This window comes from Diplotaxodon limnothrissa, linkage group LG20 (assembly GCF_057381915.1).
Source record: "Diplotaxodon limnothrissa isolate DT_005_m linkage group LG20, D_limnothrissa_male_GT1.1, whole genome shotgun sequence".
NCBI classification, from domain to species: Eukaryota; Metazoa; Chordata; class Actinopteri; order Cichliformes; family Cichlidae; genus Diplotaxodon; species Diplotaxodon limnothrissa.
The window spans coordinates 21,885,254-21,905,043 of NC_140615.1; the positions used below are offsets into that span (position 1 = coordinate 21,885,254).

Below are 19,790 nucleotides of genomic sequence, written 5' to 3' on the forward strand. Positions count from 1 at the left end.
TCTTAAGAGCTTCAAAAGAAGGCGACTGGACTTCAAGCTCGTAAGAGGAAAGCCACCACACGCACAGGGAGACAGCCTAGCAATCAGCAGAAATCGAGCCTAGAAACTTCTTACTGTTGGTGATCTCCTAATTTTTATTCAAATAATATCATATGTGAGCTTTTCTTTGGTCCAATCTGCTGTACTTTGGCTTGGTAATATGTAAAACTGAGACTGTGAACAAGGCAAACATTACCTGCTACTGTGGGCATGTTTCCATACTGATGCTGCCTCACGGTGCTGCTGTATTGAACTGGAACTCCCTATATGCATGACAGATTTACACATTACTACAGTCAAAACTACTGAAGACATTCACTATATTTTAATTGCCCAACTAAATTTAGTACATTACTCTTTGAACTAGTTCTGGATTTAATAACAGCTGGTGCAACCTGGACCCATTTAATAACGTTATTGGATTATTGTTTTACTGCACCTCAAAGGCAATGGCACTGCTTTACTGTTCAGTATTAAAATATTTAAGATGAGCAGAACAAAATATCCCTCATGCACAAACCTGGACTCAGACATCATCTTCAGAGGAGTAAAAAAAAATAAAATTTTACAGTACACAAAAGTAAATATAACAATTTTTTTTTGCTAGTCTACACCTGAAGAGGAGGATGCACAACAGTTTTCAAGTAGTTTGTGTTTTCTTTCACAGAGTCTCACAAATGTTTGAGTCAGTGTGGCAGCTGCTCCTGGTCCTCTTCATCACTCCAGCTGTCGAAGCCATCAGTCCCAAAGTAACGGTCCCCAAAGTCCCCTAAAAAAACACACACAGCAGTGCACTCAGAGCAGAGCAGACATCGCCCCCGAAGCCAGGCAAGAGAAATATGTAACGATAAGACACACTGAAAAACACAGTGTGAAGAGATAGTAAAGCTAAATAGCTGTCAGGCGGCGGCTGTGTGAAGGCAAGAGAGGACCCAAATGCACGGCTCTAGACACACGGGGATGAACTCAAAGGCCGGTCTTTATTAACAGGAACATAAGAAGTCATATAAAACTATACTGGGAGCAACTAAAAGCTGAGGCGCTGGGAAGACACGGAAAATGCACACAACCTAGAGGGACGACGCAACACAGAACAAAGGGACACTCTGACATAAATACACAGAAGGTAACGAGGGAAGTGGGAACACACGGGGAACACAGCTGAAGACAATTACTCATGGCCGAGCAGGGAGGACACGAAACTGACGATACTGACACCAAGATGTGGACCTTAAACACAACACAGTATACAGAGATGAGCACGGAGAGAGAGAGGCAGAGAGAGAGGCAGAGAAGAAGGATGAATACGAGGGGATGAGGAGAACACAGAACACATAGGATGGGAACACGGTACCAGAGCAAACACCACAATAAAAACATGGACACAGGGGGAATCCAAATACCAAACCAAACAATCCAATGGACATAAGAAACAAAATACAAAACTACAGAAAAACTAAGAACACTGGGTCAAAATGACCCAGGACCATGACAATAGCAGCAAAGGTTGAATGAAAGTTTAAACTGAATTTCTGCTTTTCATATAGATCTCTCTCTTTTTTCTTTTTTTTTTACAAGCAATGGCTCAATAAGAGAAAGCTATTTTTCCACTGGTATTTTTCAAGGACGTTAAATTGATTTTATGTTCACTTTTCACTTTCTAATTAAACTCGACTCGCTTCCTACCTGCTTGAATCTAAACAACAACTGCTTGGACGGACATCAGTTTACACACACAACACTCAAACATTCAGGAGACTCTCGACTTCCACATATGTGCTCGGTTACAGTGATCAAATGAAGAATTTCTGGTAAAAAATCTGTGCTTCTACAGATATTCTGTTATCAGTTAGATGAATAATAAATCTTCCAACAATACACAAATGCTACAGAATAGCACCTCATTAAAGCATCTTGTTGTTTTAATTTTATGACCTCAACATCTAATTTATATCCACAAATGTTGAATTACACGTGATATATTATGACACCATCATGCTGCCTAGTAACCGCCTACCCACGGGCTTTAATGACCCATTTTGAGCATATAAAAACATCAACTACCCCTATTTTTTGTCTCAGTGTGATTAAAAATATCAGTTTGCATAAACACACAGACACAATACTCTATGTATATAAATACATATGAAGTTGCACTATTTGATTGAACCTTATTATGCAGCCCCAAGACTTGCTTCTTTCAAACTATACACATTTGACCCATAGTTCATAACGAGTCTAAATTGATAGGTAGAGATTTATGTTACATCTGCAGATTTGACTGAATGTTCACAACTACTAGCCTGCACAAGACTATCTGTTTTTTCCCCGGTAACTATAACATTTATAAACTTGTGCATTTCCCTGTTTGCATTTTCTTGCATGTGCTTTGACCTTAGAGGCCGCCATATGTTTTAATTCTTGTTCTTTCTCATTGAAAGAAAAAGTGCAGACCAAATTGTTCTTTAACTTCCCTTTTTTATTTAACAGCTAAACAATATCACCTCTGCAACTCTTTTGGACTCACTGCAGTCCTCGGCAAAGCTGAACCGAGACACTCCTGGGGCCCGTTCTTCGTACCTCGCTAAGTAGGTTAGCCGGATTAGATTGTTGACGATTTCGCGTGATCCTGGATCAGTCGGTTCCCCGAAGCTCATCCGGGACTTGCTGTCATAGCAACAGAGCCGTAAGCGTAAACCTGCTCGGGAGCAGGTTTACTTTATGTAAACAGGATTAGATCGCGGCCACGCAGGTATGTCCGCTTCATTTATACGAAAGCAACAGCGATAAATAAATAACATCAATGTAACTGAAGATAATGCAGCACTTGATCCTTTTATTGATGTCACACAGATACATACAGGTCATTTCCTAAAAAAGGGAAATGTACTATTAACATCCTATTACATGTATGTGATTATTACAGATGTAAGTCATATTTCAGAGTAGTAATTGTAAATTACTTCGTGTAATCAAGATGAGAGACCACGGCTATAAAAGCGAAGGTGGATTTGGGAAGTCTGTCGCAGCCATGTCCTGTCCGTTTACGCGACCAACCCATTGCGGAAGGTGCAAGATTGATAAGGAGAGTCCTCAGAATTCAGCGTATATTGCGGGACAGACAGGATCCTTTAGCTCAGCGCGACAGTGTGCTCATAGAGAGATATCGATATTCCCGTGAGGGTATTATTCACTTAACCAACTTGTTGACGAGGGGGTGCAGGACCACCACCTGTCTTTTTTTGCTCTGCCCTTTTCTTGGTTGCTGTTATAAACAAACAAACAGATTATTTCAGGGTCTCTTTCCAAGAGACGAAAAGCAATATAAGTGATAAATATTACCATTCTATAGAATATTCTTATATTTCACTTTTACTTGTTCCCATGTTCTAGTGGGTCCTGTTGTGGCTCTAATGTGAAAGAGGATATAATATAACAATATAATATAATGTAATATAATATTGGATAATATAGTGTGATATGATAAATCTACCCTACCGCCTACTGGTGTTGGCCAGAGGGGCCGATGGCACGATATGGCAGCCTGGCTTCTGTCAGTCTGTCCCAGGGCAGCTGTGGCTACAACCGTAGCTGCCTCCACCAGTGTGTGAATGTGAGAGTGAATGAATAGTGGCATTGTAAAGCGCTTTGGGTGCCTTGAAAAGCGCTATATAAATCCAATATATTATTATTATTATTATTAAATTACTTACGAGTTTAATTTGTCAGCAACTTTCTGCCAGCCCTCTCTCCTTGCTTTTGCAGCCTTTGCAGTGTTCCCTTGCGTTCTGATTAAACTCTGAAACTCCTGAAATCCCTCACTCAAGAGTTCTTGCTCTGCTGCCGAAAAATACCGAGCCGAGCGCGCTCCTTCGACATTTTCGCCGACCAATCAGAGGGTTGCCGATCAATGTTTCTACTATCGATGCGTAGCCCCTTTTACGACACCCAGTGATGTCACATTACTGCGTCCAGCTGTAGTAATCGTCAACAGCAGGTGTGTTCGGGGAACCGGATTAGCGAGCTCACGGTTAGCGCGATGATTTGATCTTGGATGTGTCATTTGATCTTGGATGTAGTAAGCGACGTACGAAGAACGGGCCCCTGATTTTGGCTAAGCTGAATGGTGGGATCTCCAATATGTCCACATTCGGCACTGCTGTCCCTAACTGCATTTTCACACATGAACTTCAAATAGCATTGCTACGATCAGGCTGTGATCAGGTTTCCACAGCTATCTTTTCTGATGTGCATGCTTCAGGAAATAGTCAGCTTCAAACACACTGTCACTACTAGAAATACTCTGTGTGGATTAGGTGGGGTGCTGCCAGGATGGCGCAACTGGAGGCAGGACAAAGGATGACCACTCATTAGCAGCAAATGTACTAGACGATTAGCTACACCATTCACACATTGGTGCAATCTGATACCAAATGGATCCTGTACTAGGGAGCAGGCAGATTAAAGACCGGCTAAAATGCAATGTGAGTGCATCGGACATTTGTGTTAACACTTGTCCCTTTATCAGGTAAGTGTGAGAAAAGTTCAGGACTGCAATGCCTTTAAGCAAATGAGTTTTATGAGATTTCAGGTGTAATCTTATACTTCCTATACCTGCAAAAAATTTTGTGCCATCACGTCTAGTACACCTCAAAAAACAGCTGCAGTATTTTCACTTGTATTCTCTGTAGGACAAGTTACATAATCACATGTAAGTATTTCTGTTTGTAAAGCTACGAGTGGGCCATCTGATGTTCACGTTGCTCACTCACTCAGTAGTGACAGAAAGAGAGGTTTGCTTCAAATCTAACATGACACAATCATAATATTACAAACTGCTGGTACAAGAAATTAAATTTGTCAACTAGAGAAACAGATGCTTATTATCTTTTTGTCTGCTGCTTTTTATTTCCTGCACAAAGCTAAAATCATGAACCCAACACCTGCACGCTGAAGGCGGTGTGGTAAGCTAATGAAGATTTATGAACTTGCATTAAATTTTTATTTTTATACGTCAGCTATAATTCAAAAGTTTTCTCCTGCTGACTCCAAACTGTAAAAAAAAAATACTTCAGGTAAAATGTGTGCACAGGTAGGAACACAGGCCATCTGAATTTACAAGACAGTACGTGAAAGAATGAAAAGATGCATGGAAGTGCTTACCGATACCAGGAATTACATGTAAAAAATCATCCAGGCCCTTGTCCACAGCAGTGGTGATGATTTTGACCTTTGGGAAGGCATAGGCCACAGAGTGCACCCCGAGCTCTGCCATCAGCAGCGACACCAACATGATCTTATTCTCCTGCACCTCATGATCCTGCTCAGTCACACACATCACAGCAACAACAGTTAGTGGCTTCTTGATCACTTTAAGAAGCTCAGTAAGTGGAAAGGATACATTTGAGGTTTTCCTTGCAGGAATAATACAACTCAAACTGCACCAGAGAAAAAGAATAACATCTACTCAATGCCCACACAGATGGGTAATAAAACACATGTGACTGCCCAAGAGGAGAGGGTCCCTACTGCTGCCTTATTGCAGGGTAATGATGCTAATTTCCACCCACCAATAGGACTCGAACTGCCATCATGGCAGCAGCGCCGGTGGAGACTGTGCTGTCCATTAGGATGACATGATCTTCACTGATGTCTTTGGGCAGACGCAGGTAATGCAGCTGGTGAGGCCAGAGAGGAGGAGACCAGTTACCATGGTTACAAAAGCAGGAAGGGTAGTTACCACGGAGACACACATCATGTGGAAGGGAAAAAAAATAAAAAAACAATCAAAACATTTTCATCTTTTGTTTGATGTGATTTTTGAGACACACCCAGGAGCGCGTGAAGTCTGGAAAGCAAAGCACGCACATGGATTTGATGGTAAATGACTCATATTTTTCTACCTCTGGCTCGCCTGAGTCGAGGTTGGTCTGGATGAGGATCTTGCCGATGCGGACGTCCTTGCACACGGCCCTCAGGGCGGGCTCCATGGTCTCTCCTGCACGCAGGATCGACACACCGGTGATCTGAGGAGACGAGGCAGCAGAGCGAGCATGATGACAGAAACCCTGAGGTCATATTCGACTGGAAGCTAGCAAGACCTTGTAAAACAAGAACATCACTTACCCCTTTACCGTTGTAACTGCAGCCCTCGTAATCATGGCCCTGTGGGGTCTGAACTGAACACGGCTGCAAAGGCAGAAGAAGAAATGATGTTTTATTACACACCAAACACCCCACAAACAAACACACCGACATAAAAAAGTGGCACTAAAGAAAAAATACACAAATATAAACCTGATCTTTAACACAAACACTACATTTGCACAAGAGTTCTCAGATTTATTTATTTATTTATTTTTTGCTGTAATGAGTATCATAGTGACGTATTTAGTTTCTTTTTCAGTAGGTAATCCCTATGAATCAAAATCTCAAGCTTCACACACTCAGTGTAAGGCAGTTTTCTTTTTTTTTCGTCACTCTGTGTGATGGCAGTGAAAACAGAAATCCCTGACATGGTCATCTCATGCACACAGCTCTAACTAGCAAGAAGCTTTGGTCCGCCCAGAAGCCACGCCCACCTGATATAAAAGATTTTGTTCACAAGGGGCAGCCAAGAGAGAGTAGCTTTGAAGATTTGAGCTGCACCTAGGCTCTTCAATCCCCTAAAAAAAGTTTATTTTTAAAATGTGAATTATGCAAAGCTACTCCTCAGAAATCCAAATATAAAAACCTGGAGGTGCAAATGGGCATAATGGGGCCACTTCAAGTTCTATCATATTTCTGTGTTGCTTTCCTTGCCAAAAAAAAGAAAAAAGGAAAAAAAAAAGAAAATCCCCAGTGAAATTAATTGTTACTGTTTTATGTGACTGAGGAGAAGCTAATAATATCAGCTCATTATGCAGAAAGGTAAAGTCAGCAGATTTAGAATGTGAAGTATGAAACATGCCCTCTGGATAATATGACTAACATGCATGAGCTAACTGTGAAGGGGGCTCTAATGAGGTGCTTTACTCAGTAAGCCTAACAAGTTTTATTACAAGAGTTCGCATCAAAAAGGGCAGCTTTTCATTCCTCAATTCAACATTAATAGTGTTCACTTAGCTTTAACACAAGTACATTTTCAGAGAAATACAGAGAAATAATTATATGTTCTGTTAAGTGGTTTTGGTTGTTAACCGCTAGGCAAACAGTAGAAGGTATGAGGATGAAAAAAGTGAAAACAGGGTTGTCTGCAGTTCAGTGAATCAAAGATGTAATAAAAAAAAATCTTAAGAAAGAAAAATAATCGCAAAAAGCTTTACAGCTGTTTTGTCATGATAGAATATGAAGATGAAGTGGTTTTCATACACAGTATGTGGAACATAACGCTATAGTTACAGACAAAACTTCTTATTTGCATGACAGTGACAGGCATCACTGAAATTTGGGAGCCGACAGGGTTCACCATGGCTTACTTTACTTTTTTAATTGATACAGCCGACTTACGAAACATGAAATGTAAAATTCAGATTATGTTTTAATAACATACTTAGTTTGACTATTTAAAGGAACACATGTATTGCACTTTCATACATCCAGCAGGCACATTGCAACTTTGTTGTTGTTGCTGTGTTTGTGTCCATTGAGGGGTGCAAAAAACTGCAGTTCCTTTAGTGACCACTTGAGGCTGGGTGCAAAAACGAGTAAATCCCCATACACTCCCATTTTAAAATGTCCAACTTTACAGCTTTAAAAAAAGCTTTTTGGGCTCTACGGATAGTTTTGACTCTTCCAAAAACTCTGAGACAGGTGAGTTTTTTATAAGTCACCCACCAGGATGATTGAGTAAAAGATGTGGCTGCGCTGATTTACAGGCAGCCAAACGGTACCTGTCAGACTCATCACAACACTTCGCTTCACTGTGTGTGCCGTTGGTGACTTTTGGAGCATTTTGATTGATAACCTGACTAATGTTATGGCTTGCTGTGTAGTCAAGAACATCCCAGTAGTTTGTTATTCAGGTTTGGTGAGTGTATTTAGGATTAATTATCTGGTATGTTGTTTCTCAAGCCCTTTTATCCATGCAAGGTAACTTGTGGCTCTAAAAAAAACCCAACACGGTGGGGGCCAAAACGCTAATGTTAAAGCTTCAAAATGCAGTCAGCTTGAAACCAAAACTATGAATTAAAATATGAGAAACTCAAGAGATTTGGAGGGAATTAATTACTGTTTTTTTGTTTGTTTTGTTTGTTTTAATCACTATGAGCAACTCTTTTCATGCAAGGGTAATCATATTAATAAAAAGTAATGATTCTAGATATTCAAACCAAGATTACTCACCTGAGATGGTAGAAATGTTAGAGCATGCTCTATGAGCAGCCGCATTAACCTCTTTGAGTAGAAGATAAACTCGTCTCGGCTGGTTTCTTTGTTCCTGCGGCGGAGGGAATCAAAACGTTTTTAAATTTCAAATTATAGGACTGCAGGAAGGACATCATGATCACATGTCACTACCTGATGATGGTGTGCAGGCCCCTGACCTGCGGCGTACTCTCGAGGACACTGAGCGTCTGGGGCAACGGCTGCGTCTGCTGGGCAGAGGCCAGGAGTGCCCTGAGACAAAGCAGATCAGATCAAAAGGTTTAACTTTGTTAGTCCGACACACTATCAGAGAAAAGAGATTCTGAGGCGGCAGGGAGTTTTCAGAGAGGGCAGATGGGGCACAGTGTGGAAGCCATAGAGGACACAGTTTGAATATAAAATTTCCAATTACAATAAGCCGGCCAAAGTCACAGAAGTGAAAATATGTATCAGCATACCTGACACTGAGTTCACGCTGCATAAAGGGAGGACAGAGAGAGACGATAAATGAAAATAATAGTAGAGGAAAAAATAATGTTTCAGAAGATAAGGATGGTGATGCTGTTTTTCCTATTTAAAAAAAAAAACCTTTTAATATCCTGCCCTGACACTACTAATGCAGCAAAAGCACACTTGGATAGAAAAACCAAAATGAAACACTTTCAGTCCTGGATCGGCCTCCCCACAGCCGGGACCTCAACACTACCGAAGCAGTGTGGAATCATCTTGACACAGAACAAAACAAAAGGCTGCCAAAATCCAATGAAGAGTTTTGAACGTCCCTCAAGAAGCTTGGAAAACTATTCCTAAAGAAAAAGCTTCAGGAGTTCAGGCTGTGCTCAAGAATAAAGGTGGTCACACCAAATATTTTGCACGTGCATGCATTAGAACTGTACAAACTCTATTTCTGCCTTATATACTGTATGTTTGCATGTTTCAATAAATCACTGCAGCTCTTTCACATTTAAACACAAAAAAGATGAGGGACGGCTCAAGACTTTGGCAGAGTCCTGTATGATTTTAGTTGGTTTCCTTCTGTCTTTGCATTTTGATAACTAAAATCGACATTCACATCTAGTCTTTGTTTTTCGTTTTAGTTACTGAGTACATTTCTTCCTAATTATTTTTTTAATTGAATAGATAATTTATTAAAACAGCAGGGCATATGTGACTCAAACACATATACTGCTTTTACTGGTTTCAGAATGAGCCACATTCGACTGATTCAGCATGTTCATCACAATAAAGGAACATGTCATCCACTACAACTGCAGGACTTTTCACTGGCTTTTGAACAACAGTAGAGGTCACATGGCTACACACATAACACTTGTAAAATCAACAAATCTCAGGTTTTGTGTTTTTAATTCAGTTTGCTGGCAATATTTTTCAAAGTTAAAGGGTTAAAAATGTGAAAGCTTGCTCGATGTATTTTCTTCTGATGCCACTTATCCCACAAAGAATTGGAAGTCTGCATGTTTCAGCCTTCAGACACATGGTGGCACCATGCTCTCAAGTATACGGAGCGATTTGGTGACTCACCTCCTCCAGCTGGCTGTGAACATGCTGGACAATCAGATCAATGGCCACCATATTCCCACCACCTTGGAGGGAACAAAAAGCCGAGAACAGCCAGTGTTAACAAATATGTCCAAACATTTTAGTTTAGGTGGTCTTTAGGAAAGACGAGGTCTGTCTGACTCACCTCTTGGTACAACAATATCTGCCAGCCTCATGGTGGGTTCGATGTACTGCTCAAAGGCTGGTTTCACAAACTTGTTGTATTGCTTGATTACGCCTTCAATGTCCCGTCCACGCACTGTGATGTCTCTGCGGAGCCGGCGGACGAGCCGAATGTCTGAGTCTGCGTCCACAAAGATTTTCATATCCAGGAGCTGCAGGTGCGAAGAGCCAACAGTTCAATAATGTTCATTTCAGCCAAGCAGCTGCACAAACAATTCCTGGTGATGATTAGTCTGCTTCACTCAAGAATTCTTCAAAAGAAAGGAAATAAAAGAATGCACTGTCTTACCTGAAGAAGCTCTTTGTCTGCAAAGGACATAATTCCTTCAAAAATGATCACACTGGCACCGTACACATTTTTCTGCAAGAAGAGGAGGGAAAGTCGAGTCTTTAAAGAAGAAAGCAGTCGTTTGAGCTTTTATAAGATTAAAGGTGCAGTGTGTCACTTTGACACATAGTTTTTAAAAATTTAAATTTCATTTAAGTTTAATACATTTTCAGCTTTGAATGCTGCCTCAACACTGGGGTTCTTTCTGGTCCATCTCATCTTTGGCATAATCAACACTGAGGTTCCTTTAAAGCAATAAAAACCAAACTCACCCAGTCTTTATGTCTCATGTGTGTGGTGAAATCATACACCGGGATCTTCACACTCTTGCCCTGCTTCAGTTTTCTCAGGGTGGAAACCAGCAGCTCAAAGTCAAATGCTCCCGGGTGGTCAAAGTTGTAGTCGTTCTTTGCGGCCAGAGCCTGCTCCTCGGGGGATAAAACCTGAAAGACACAAAATAAAGATGAATTTCAGAGGATCTTCCTCATTAACTTGATTAACTATTTAAAGATTTTAAATGAGGGTTTATTTTATCATTTAGATCAGCTTATTACCACAAATATGAACCATTAAACTCCTGGGCTGAAAATGCAGTTTTATTATAATGCTAACAACTGCACTTCTTCTAATGGCCAATGACTTCTTTAGGCTCTGCAAACAAGTCAGTCCTCATAGACTCCAAAGTTAAAATACGGAACTTGACAGAATTCAAATAATGTTTTAACTCTGGCACAAAACACAGCTTTGATGTTTTAAGTTAATGTACCCATTTGTGACAAGTGTAGTGAGGGTGAATTTTTCAAAAACTGACCCGTTTATCCTTTGCTAACGCCTAAAGTTAGGAACGTGGACCATCTGACTGAGACTTCATTTCAGCTCAGCCAGTCACTGAGATGGACGTCTCAATTGCATTGGTGCCTTCTTATTAATGCAATTATCTGACAAAAACTACAGATTGCTGTGTTGTTAATTGTAACAGCAGATTTTCTTCTGTGAAGTTGTGTTATTACTTTTAGATTATATTATTAATTAGCTGATACCTTTGTCTGTGAATGCAGAAGAGAGAAGTAAGACTTCAGCATACCTGATTTTGTCTTAATTTACTGATCCCACTAAACATTGGACGTCGGATAGACGTTCAGATCTATATTGGGTCCGTTGGTCAACAACTAGTTCTGGACAACTACACACAACCAAACTAGGTCTACAATTTGGACGTCCAACCATGACCCAGCTTGGACGTCAACATTTGAACTTTGGACTTCATCTGGACGTCTATGATAGGTGCAGGAAATTTATATGATTAATAAATGTAAAGGTAATAATAAAGGTGTAAACAAAAATCAACTGGTAGCCTATCCTCCTGACTACCAGCAATGCAAATTTGTCCTCTGTAGAGCACCTTTCTAAACCTGAATATCTCCCATGCACTGCATACTACAGAATTGCCTCCTTTTGGTATCTACAGAGGACATTTAGGGCTTTCCAATGATACCAAATGTGAAGGGGTGGAGCTTTGGGAACTTTAGTTTTTTCATTAAGGAACATGGCGGCCATCGCTGCAAGCACATTTTATGGGAAGAAGAAAAGTAAGTGCATAAAACTTCTTATTGAGCAATTTTTAGCTATAAATGTTGTTAACATATTTTAAATAAGTCTCTTAATAACACGTTAAAACATAGTATGCTTAATTCTAACTTCATTTTAGTATAGTATTGAAGTGTTTAAAAAATGTCCACAAGATGGTCTAAGAAAAACAAAAGGTTTGTCCATGTGCCAAGTCCACTGGCAATTGCTGAGTACACTACCAACATAGGTGACGTGGACCTTGTTGCCGAATGTTGAGTTTCTACAGGATGGTCTCTCGCACTCAGAAATTGACAGTATGTGCAGTTCTCTACTTTTTGATCTGGCAATCACCAACTCATGGCTTCAGTATAGCAATGACTTGCAGTTTTGGGGGAAGAAACCACTACAGTTCCTTGAGTTCAAACTTCTCCTTGGTGAAGAGTTGAAGCAAATATTTGCCATCAAAGTTCATTTTTACATGTTTTGCCTTCCAATGTCCTCTGCAGTGGACATGTGATATCTAAAAAATGTAAACTTTTTTTTCCCCAAAAAATTATTTCAGTCTTCTAATTACCTTACAAACATTGGGGGATTTAAATTTTTTTTTGATTGGACAACATTTTTTTTCCTGGTAGTCAGGAGGCTATAGAAAACATGTCCTCCACCCTCTGGACACACGGGACTAAAAAGCCTTAAGATGCAACGAAAAAAAATGGCGTGTAAAATGTGTCTAAGTTTGACGTTGAAAAGTGGTCCACAATGACCACATCGGGACTACAAATAGACTGTACACGAAGGTCCTATGGACATCAACACTACATGTTCAGTAGATGTAGAAAAAAAAGACGTTGCCTGTCATTACAAAACAACTCCTTCAGTGGCCCAAAATTTGACATCCAAAATTGACACATAAAAGACGTCACTCTGATGTCACTTTGTATAGTGGGAAGATTTGATGATGTTGATGAGATGAGATAGCCTTTATTTGCCCACAACTGAGATGACAGACCTTGCCGACCGTGGCATAAAGACGGGAATATTATTTACTGGGCTCAAAAATCCAAATTTAATAATCAATGGCACTGATTTAATGCTGGATGGCAGGGGTGGTGGATTAGCTCAATTACCATTTGGAAAGTTAGTGGTAATTAACATTTTCTATGTATTTTATTTACGAAATAAACTAACTAACTACAATTTTTCTTTTACTGATCTTTTAAACTCTACAAGACAACAAACATTTGCAGTTTCTAAAATGTTGGACTCATCAACAAAAGATGAAATTATACTTTTGATACATCTTCTTGGCTAAACCACATTTTAAGATGTTAAACCTGATAACAGTTTATGTGATTTATTCAAAATGATTGGTTCGTGTCTCTGTGATGGTGATGAATATTTTTTTTATTATGTGGTTCTGAACACTGGGACAGAAAACATAAATATTAACATTTCTCTTTGTAGTTTACTAACTTAAGATTTATTTATGTGACAAATTTAATTGAGATCAAGAGTTCCTTTGCAGCAGAGCAAATAGTTACACTCTTTCACTCAAAAAAACACCCACAATGCACAAAAATAATTGGAAACATGAGCAAGATTTAAAGTCTTATAGAGGACTGAACATCTCTGCTTATGAGTGTGCGGCTTACAAGAAAAAAGTTGGTCTGAGGAACTTGTTATGACTCTCTATCTGTAATGATTATGTTTTCCCAACTGATCTCAACTAAAGAAGTTGAGTCTATGAAAACAAACACAGATCACAGATCAGTGGGTGCTTTCTGGACTGTTGACTGTGTAACTCACAGCTGGTGAGAGCCGTAGCTGTCTGCAGTAATGAATAGCACGTGACGCTGTGGTAGAGCGCATCCAGTGGTTTATAGCATTAGCGACAGCATGAACCTACAGGATAGGTCCATAATCCTGTGTAGACAGTATGGTGGATCGTATAATGACTTGTTTTGGCTTGAGCATCAAATGGGAACTTTCTGTGTTTGAACAAGATGGAGGACAATCTACTGTCTAAACAAAATATGCAATGTTTCTGCACTGTATCAGTTACATGCCAGTTTAGAGCATGGATGGAAATTTTCAATTAATCTGACATCTTTTCTGAAGATTTAACAAACAGCCTAATATGTTGGTTTCCTGCTGGGACTCAAATTGATTACCTCTACCAAGAAAGTTATGCGATTGGCTCTGTTTGTTGTCAGGATTACACAAAAAGTTCTAAAACAAATTTACATGAAAATTTTATTAGTGGTGTAGCTTAGTTTCACCTAGAAATATGGATTCAGGGTTTTGTTAATGAGACTTCTTTACACATATTAAAATAAAAAGTGAGAGATATACTTTTGGATCCAGAAACTCAATTCACAAAGGCTGTGGAGGGAATCTTTAGTCTTGGTGGAAACCTCAAACTCTTTCTTGTTTAGTATACACTGGGTGATTTAAATGAAGTTTAATTGATGTTCTTACAGTGCATTTTGTTCCAGGTTCCGCCTAAACAGAAATATGTTACTCCATTGTTCTCTGTTCCTTTTCCCCTGCAGGTCTCTGTAGGTTCATTTTCACTGCTGCGGCACATGAATAGTCTGTCATTCGAAGGCTGTAATTTTAAGGCAAAACCACAACCTCTTATTAAATCAAGTGACAGCAGTACAGTGATTACTTCGAGTCTGTGATGGAAAAGCTCCTAAGATTACCGAAAGATTTTCTCTGCACATACATCATTTCTTCCTTTAACAAGCCAACAGATAATCTGTAATAATTACCAAATCGATAAAGACAAAAAACACAAACAGGCATCACCTTGTAGAAAGAATCCATCGACAGTAGCACAACCCACGGCACATCCAGGGCCTCAATGATCTTATTGGCTACGGTGGTCTTCCCTGAGGCACTGCCCCCACACAGCCCTGCAGATCCACACAGCATTTCAAAGGCCCATTATTTGTGTTTTTCAGAGTGTGTCTAATGCTGTCTGCTGGTATGCATGTGTGATAGCACTAAAATGTTTATGGATATAATATGAGAGAATAGGACATTAAGGACAGCTTCTGCAGCTCAAAGCCACGACTTGGCAGTCTGGAGGACCAACAACATCATCAGTGAGTGTCGTACCAATGACAAAGGCCTCTTTTGACTGAGCGCCGTGCTCGTCATACCAGGGCGGGCGGCCAGCGGTGTAGATGGTGCGTGTGCCTGTGCGGAGCAGAGGAGGCTCTGTTTTACTCAGCGAGGTAGCGCTCTTCCTGCGAGGGGCCCCAGCCGAGGGCAGGAGGCGGTCCAACGAGTCCTCCCCGCTCCCACTGCAAAAACAGCAAACAGCAGGGCAGGTCACAGCCTGAACAAACGATCCATGGAAGGAACAGGAAGGAAACTGTCACAGCTAGGCCTATGGAGTTATTACAGCAAATGATGTCGTCTGCATTCTCTGATTTCTAATGCAAATGTATATTTATTTTGAAAATACTTACTGGGCTTTTCTGCATGATGCAGCTAATTTACAGTCACACACAGTGCTAACACTAACATCACTAACACGTATTTTTTTGTGCTTATGGTCTTAAGAGTTAAAGGTTAGCTAAAACTTATGGCGTCTTCAATAGAGATAGATGGATTGAATTGATTTGGTCTGTATCTTTTGACTTATTTAAGCTAGCTTACTAAGTCTTAATGTAGTAAATAGAGGACATCTTGGGCTTTCCATGATATCTCATGTTTTTGGGTGGCCTCTCTTAGCTCCAAAGAGGAAGGAAATCACAAAAAAAGTTAAAGTTCCTCAGTTCTCAGGAGGATATTTTAACTAATTGTACAGAAGCAACTCAAATTTATGCTTGAATAGAAATGCAACTGGCCCATATACACATACATGTACATTCATACCTACGCATTCATAGGAATACAAACAAACACAAATTAAATTATACATTTATACATATTAAAGTTAATTAGTTCTTTTCTTCCAATAATTCTGAATTTAGAAAGCATTAAATCTGTACCATAGCCAACCATCCTTAAACATCCTGTTTAAATATTTTACTAAAAATGTGGAGCTCATGGTCAAAAACAACAACAGAAAGACACAATTTCTAGAATGCCAACACCTGCTGTGCAAGCAGAAAAGAGTTTTGTCCCTTTACGCAAACACATTACTGTTTATGAGCTCTGCTGTTGATCACAGAGGATGTAAAATCTCATATCCACATCCAGTTTTTCTGTAATAGCAGTTTAAGGACATCTGCTGCACTTTTGACTGCATGACATTTTGGCACAACTTTAAAAAAAAATACAACTTTCATTACAATACAAATCAAGAACATTTAAAAATGTAACCCAGAACTTTTCTGTCTATCTGAGCACTCTAAGCACTTCATACAACATGCCTCATTCACCCGTTCTTTTGTATGTAAGTGCTTTCTATCTAACGTTCTCACACATTCATACTCAGGCTGATCAGAGAGGAACTTGGGGTTAGTATCTTGCCCAAGGACTGGAGGAGAGTGGATTCTCACATTGCAAGAAATCACAGCTTTTCTTTGTATACGGTTACAGTAAATGTGAAGTTTAGACTATTCCTCATATATAACAAGACATATTAAAGTGAGAGGGTCTTGTGGCTCTGGGGTGTTTTGCTGGTAGGTTTTTTAGGTTTGCTTTGACTAAAATTTCACTGTTGTGACTGCTCACCTTTATTCTTTGAGGAAAATCTCTATCCTGATGAGAAGGAGCTCTTTCAGTACTAAGATGATATAAATCATATGCTCTGAGATTTACAGGAACCACATTTAAACATAAGTGAGCGTTTCTGGGAGACTTTACACTGACAGTTTGTGCCACCATAATTAAGAAGAATGGCGTTTCATCCCTCCAGTGAAGTTCTGAGTCTTCAGGAATTACACATATGAATTACTGGAGCTTTTCTAGCATGGTGGTATGAGAACACTTTATTAACATAAAGAGATAGTGGTTTATAGTAATGTATACTTTATTGATCCCCGTGGGGAAATTCTTCTCTGCATCTAACCCATTCTCTCAGTGAAGCAGTGGGCAGCCATTGGGCACCCGGTGAGTAGTGTGTAGGGACGGTACCTTGCTCAGGGGTACCTCAGGGTAGCCAGATTCGAACCCCAACCTTCCAATAATGGGGCCAACACTCTACCTACTGAGCTATCCCTGTCCCTACATAGGATGGAAATTTGCTACTACTGTTGTGCATTTTACAAATACAGAAATAAACATGCTTCAAGAAAGTATACAGCCGATTAATCCACAGTGAATACTGTTCCGGCTCCACCTCAGCAAGCTGAGAGTTTGAAAAGCTAACGTCACTGTACGCTCAAGATAGTGAATGCCAAGTTGATCCATAGGCATTTGTGCACATAGATAAAAAGTGTGCGTGAGGGTGACTGCAGCTTGTAGTATAAAGGCATTGTGAGAGCTCAGTAGGAGTGGAGCTGTATTATTGTTATCGTAACAATGCTATAAACACATGCTGTGATTCTTTCTCTTCACTATTTTAAGTTCTGATACTGTAGCCACAAAACAAAAGCTTTAAGTTACATTGTCATTTCTTTTACGGTTATGGTGCAGTACTGGCATAAAGAATATGAATACTGCTTTACCTATAGTGTAGTAGTAAGACTGTAAGGTAATTTATTAGGTACACGGCAGCTTAGATTACAGTGATTTAGATTAGGCTCACATCACCGTTAACTATGGAACATGGAAAAGTCAGCTTAGCTTTTGCGTCATGCTCTCTGGGGACTCTTTCTGGACTTATACACTCCCACAGGCAATAATTAGAAACTAAATCGGTACCCTGCTTGTTTTGGATGTGATGCACTACTACAGCGCATGCATACTAAATGGGACAAATCTTGAATGGAAGTGAAGACTAATGAGTGTTTTGCATATTCGAGGTCATTATAAATGTGCAGTAATGACACATTTCAAGCAACCCAAATAAACCCAGCTCTCACACCAAATCACTGCAAACTAATCCGGATACGGCACTCCCTCTGACCTGTCAACAACCCCTGGTTGCAGACTATTTATAGCACTCACACATGTATCCACAGTGTGTATGTGAGCTTTGTTGGGGGAAAACCAGCAGGGTGTCTGTGTTGAGAGAAAACAACAGCAGCAACACTGCAGTCAGCCACATCTTACCTGCGGTCAGACCTCAACGACCAGCAGCCGGAGATTCTGGCTCCTGTGCAGTCCAGCAGAGTCATATCTGCTTCGGACGACAACCTGTTACCCTCCAGCTCACCCGTCACTGTGGCAACCTCCCCAAAAACAACAGCAAGCGGCCCTCAGCACTGACCGAGGCCGTGAACGTGTTAAATACAGGTCTATTTCTAGTCTGTTTTCACTTTGTGCATTCACACGTCTGTGAAGCCTTAATCATCTGAAAAATCTGCTCTTCTCTCCGTGTCCTGCTTTCTCTCTCTCTGCGAGAGAGTGAGTGACAGCGTCTAAGAGGATCACTGTAACACTGACAGCAAAGAGCTGCTTGGCTGGTATTAATAGAGCCACCTCTAAATAAAAAGAAGCCATGATGGATGTCTTCTGTTGATCCTTCCTTTCAGTTCACCGACCTGATCAACAGAAACACTAGAAAACCAAATGGGGCAAAATGATTTCTTATGATACACGTCATGTGAGAAAACAGCGAAAACTGTCAGTCTCAGCCCTTACAGAGGGAGTTCGGCTGACCAACAACCCAAAGGACAAAGACAGAAGACAGACAGAAAACTGAAAACTGTAAAAATCATTCGTTATCATTCGTTATCTTCAATATCGCTTCACCATTCTAATGCTTATGGTGTCTGACCACTGGGTTGAGTTTTGAGTTCTTTAATATTCGTCTTTACGATGAATCTTGTGACACTGAGTCTTTGTTGGCTGTTGTTATTTGATCGTTATTCTTGTTTTTTTTTTGCGTTTTAATTTTTATTCTGTCCATTATCATGTCACGTGTCCCGTCACAAAGCTCAAATCACCTCAAACTTGTTTCATGAACATGACCATGAGTTCACTGTACTCACAGTCACCAGATCTCAATCTAATAGGGCACCTCTGAGATGTGCTGGGACAGGAGATTTGCATCATGGATGTGCAGCTGACAAATCTGCAACAACTGTCTGGCGTGTAGTACTCTGATTACATTCATAACAGGCTAAAATAAGTTTAACGAGCGCCACCTCAAACTTCTCCAACAGAAAAAATGATTAAGGTATTACTTCCTTGCTAATGTTTGTAATAAAGCTTGAAATGCAGAGGTTTGACTTCAGAGACTGTGACGCACGACTGTGTCAGCATGCAGCTCACCTATTTCTGAAGCGCATTTGATGCACCTTCATCCCCCATCGTGATGATACTGATCAGTTAATAACTAACTAACAGAGACAGGGTTTAACGGAATGGTGTGTAAACATCTGTTTATAGGGGGTGAAGGAAGGAGGAGGAGAGGAGAAGGGGCGTCAGTGTGGTTAGCGTTATACAGGACGAAGCTGCTGCGGACTATAAAAATGTGAATAAAATAAAATAAAAAAAAACTGCATTAATTATTTCAGGATTCAAAAAAATTCAAACACAGGTAAAAATACTGATAGCATCGTGTACCTGTCCGAGCGGGACGTCATTATTTTTACCGCACTTCGCCTCCGCTGGGATCCTGAGACCTCGGAGCCGGTAGCGGCTGGTTAGAGCCATGGATAGTTTCTTCGTAGCTGTGCGGAGGGATTGTGGGTAATGTAGT

The 19,790-nt window shown here is 40.2% G+C and overlaps 1 protein-coding gene across 1 annotated transcript; it reads right to left on the reverse strand.

Moving 5' to 3' along the window:
• Window positions 1–725: 725 nt before the first annotated feature.
• Window positions 726–19,744, reverse strand: uckl1a (uridine-cytidine kinase 1-like 1a). Its single transcript, XM_085343973.1, is given in 16 exon segments — window positions 726–808; window positions 5,203–5,359; window positions 5,610–5,717; window positions 5,943–6,065; window positions 6,166–6,228; window positions 8,362–8,455; window positions 8,536–8,634; window positions 8,841–8,857; window positions 9,925–9,986; window positions 10,088–10,277; window positions 10,415–10,486; window positions 10,726–10,896; window positions 14,834–14,940; window positions 15,146–15,333; window positions 19,655–19,680; window positions 19,682–19,744. Coding segments are annotated over 16 exon segments (1,623 nt in total).
• Window positions 19,745–19,790: the final 46 nt, after the last annotated feature.